The 1,843-nt window shown below is 63.9% G+C and overlaps 1 protein-coding gene across 1 annotated transcript in view; it reads right to left on the reverse strand.

Moving 5' to 3' along the window:
• The window catches only part of PIEZO1 (piezo-type mechanosensitive ion channel component 1), a 27,260-nt gene that overhangs the window by 6,855 nt on the left and 18,562 nt on the right, over window positions 1-1,843 (reverse strand). Inside the window, exons 19-23 of the mRNA XM_009890051.1 lie at window positions 1,740-1,837; window positions 915-1,158; window positions 661-757; window positions 184-352; window positions 17-106 (exon numbers count right to left, since the gene is read on the reverse strand). Of these exons, the coding sequence (XP_009888353.1) occupies window positions 17-106; window positions 184-352; window positions 661-757; window positions 915-1,158; window positions 1,740-1,837 (698 nt within the window). The remainder of the gene's footprint in view (window positions 1-16; window positions 107-183; window positions 353-660; window positions 758-914; window positions 1,159-1,739; window positions 1,838-1,843) is intronic.

The raw sequence follows: 1,843 nt of genomic DNA on the forward strand, positions 1-1,843 counted from the left end.
CCCAAACCCCGCTCACTGCCGCTTCAGCTGGGCCAACGACTTCTTCTCGGCGGCTTGCCGGGAGCGCATGCTCTTCAGGATGCTGGCCTTGAACAGCGCGACACCCCTGCGGGGACGGTGGGAGGGTGAGGGTGGCACCGGTACCCCGGCACCCTTGGGGACCCTCCAGGACCCCAACCCCACCTGGAAGCCTGCAGGGCAGAAGCCTGGAGGTCCAGCATGACGTGCAAGAAGTAGTAACTGAGGAAGATGCGGCGCTGGAGCAGGAGGAAGAAGAAGCAGATGCTGTCCCAGATGATGCCCGCCTCCTCCACGGGCAGCGAGCAGTCCTGGTCCTTGCCCATCTCCTTGGCTGGCAGGCAGAGATGCGGACAGGTCAGGCAGCAGCCCAAACCAGCACCCCCAACCCCACCAGTTCAAGCAGGGCAGCCCCCAGCCCCTCCCCAAAGCCAGCACTCACGGTCGTAGTAGCCCTTGACGGTGCAGACCAGGCTGAAGAGCTGGATCACCCAGCAGAAGTTGCTCTGCATCTGCTGCACGAAGACGCAGGAGAGGAGCTGCGGAGAGAGAGTGCAGAGCGTGAGGTTTGTCTGGGGACAGCCACAACCCCACCAGTTCAAGCAGGGCAGCCCCCAGCCCCTCCCCAAAGCCAGCACTCACGGTCGTAGTAGCCCTTGACGGTGCAGACCAGGCTGAAGAGCTGGATCACCCAGCAGAAGTTGCTCTGCATCTGCTGCACGAAGACGCAGGAGAGGAGCTGCGGAGAGAGAGTGCAGAGCGTGAGGTTTGTCTGGGGACAGCCACAGGGGGACGAGTGCTGCCACCAGTCCCCTTCCCGGGGGATGCCCAAGGGGTGGGTGGCCCCGAGGAGCAGCCCAGGAGCTGTTGCGTGGTCAGGGCTCGACAGCGCTCACCGACAGCATGTTTTTGGAGATGATGACGGTGATGTTGTAGAGGATGAGGCAGTCCCAGAGCACGAGGCGAGCCCGTGCCGGCTTGCGCAGCATGGCGGTGCCGAAGAGGAGGAGGTAGAAGCAGGCCAGCAGGTAGCCGAGGCCGAAGAGGCTGATGCGGGTAGCCCCAGTGATGAAGACCACCACCAGGACGAACCAGAAGAGGTAGCGGAAGACCACCACCTTCACCATGTCCAAGTATGATCTGCAGGATGGGGTGCTCAGAGAAGGGCCCCATGCTTGGCACTGCCCAGTTTTGGGGTGCAGCAAGGTGCTACCCCACACCCCAGCCAAACCAGTATGGTCCCATTCCCTGCATGTGCCCTATCTTGGGGGACAAAGTGCCCTTGTCCCAGTCTGTGGGCTCCCAGTGCCCATGGGGGTCCTGCACCACCATATCTCCTTCCAGCACAGCCTCAGGGTGTTCCTGTCCCAGACCTGAGGATACCATCCTAGTGGCAACGGGGTCTCCTGTTCCAGCCATGGCGGGGGGTGTCCTGTCCCAGCCCAGCATGGTGGGGAGGACTTCTCTGGACTCGGGTCCCAGCACTAGTGGGGTCCCATCTCCATCACAGGGGATCCCAGCCCAGCAGGTCCCACTGCTTGCGGGTCCCATCCTGTCCATACCGAGGGGGGTCCCATCTCAGGGAGGGGGGTCCCATCCCATGGGGTGTCCCATCCCGAGGTGGGGGTGCCCCATCCCATCCCATCCCATCCCATCCCATCCCATCCCAGTCCATCCCAGTCCATCCCAGTCCATCCCAGCCCCGGCTGGCAGGTGCCCACCGGCAGTGGATGAAGTTGGGCGTGGGGTTGCAGGGGTCCCGTGCCAGGTTGAGCCGGTCGGCGTTGTCACCGGCCGCCCGCAGCCACTCCCACGTGCGCTCGGC

This window comes from Charadrius vociferus, unplaced genomic scaffold (genome assembly GCF_000708025.1).
Source record: "Charadrius vociferus isolate BGI_N301 unplaced genomic scaffold, ASM70802v2 scaffold1028, whole genome shotgun sequence".
NCBI classification, from domain to species: domain Eukaryota; kingdom Metazoa; phylum Chordata; class Aves; order Charadriiformes; family Charadriidae; genus Charadrius; species Charadrius vociferus.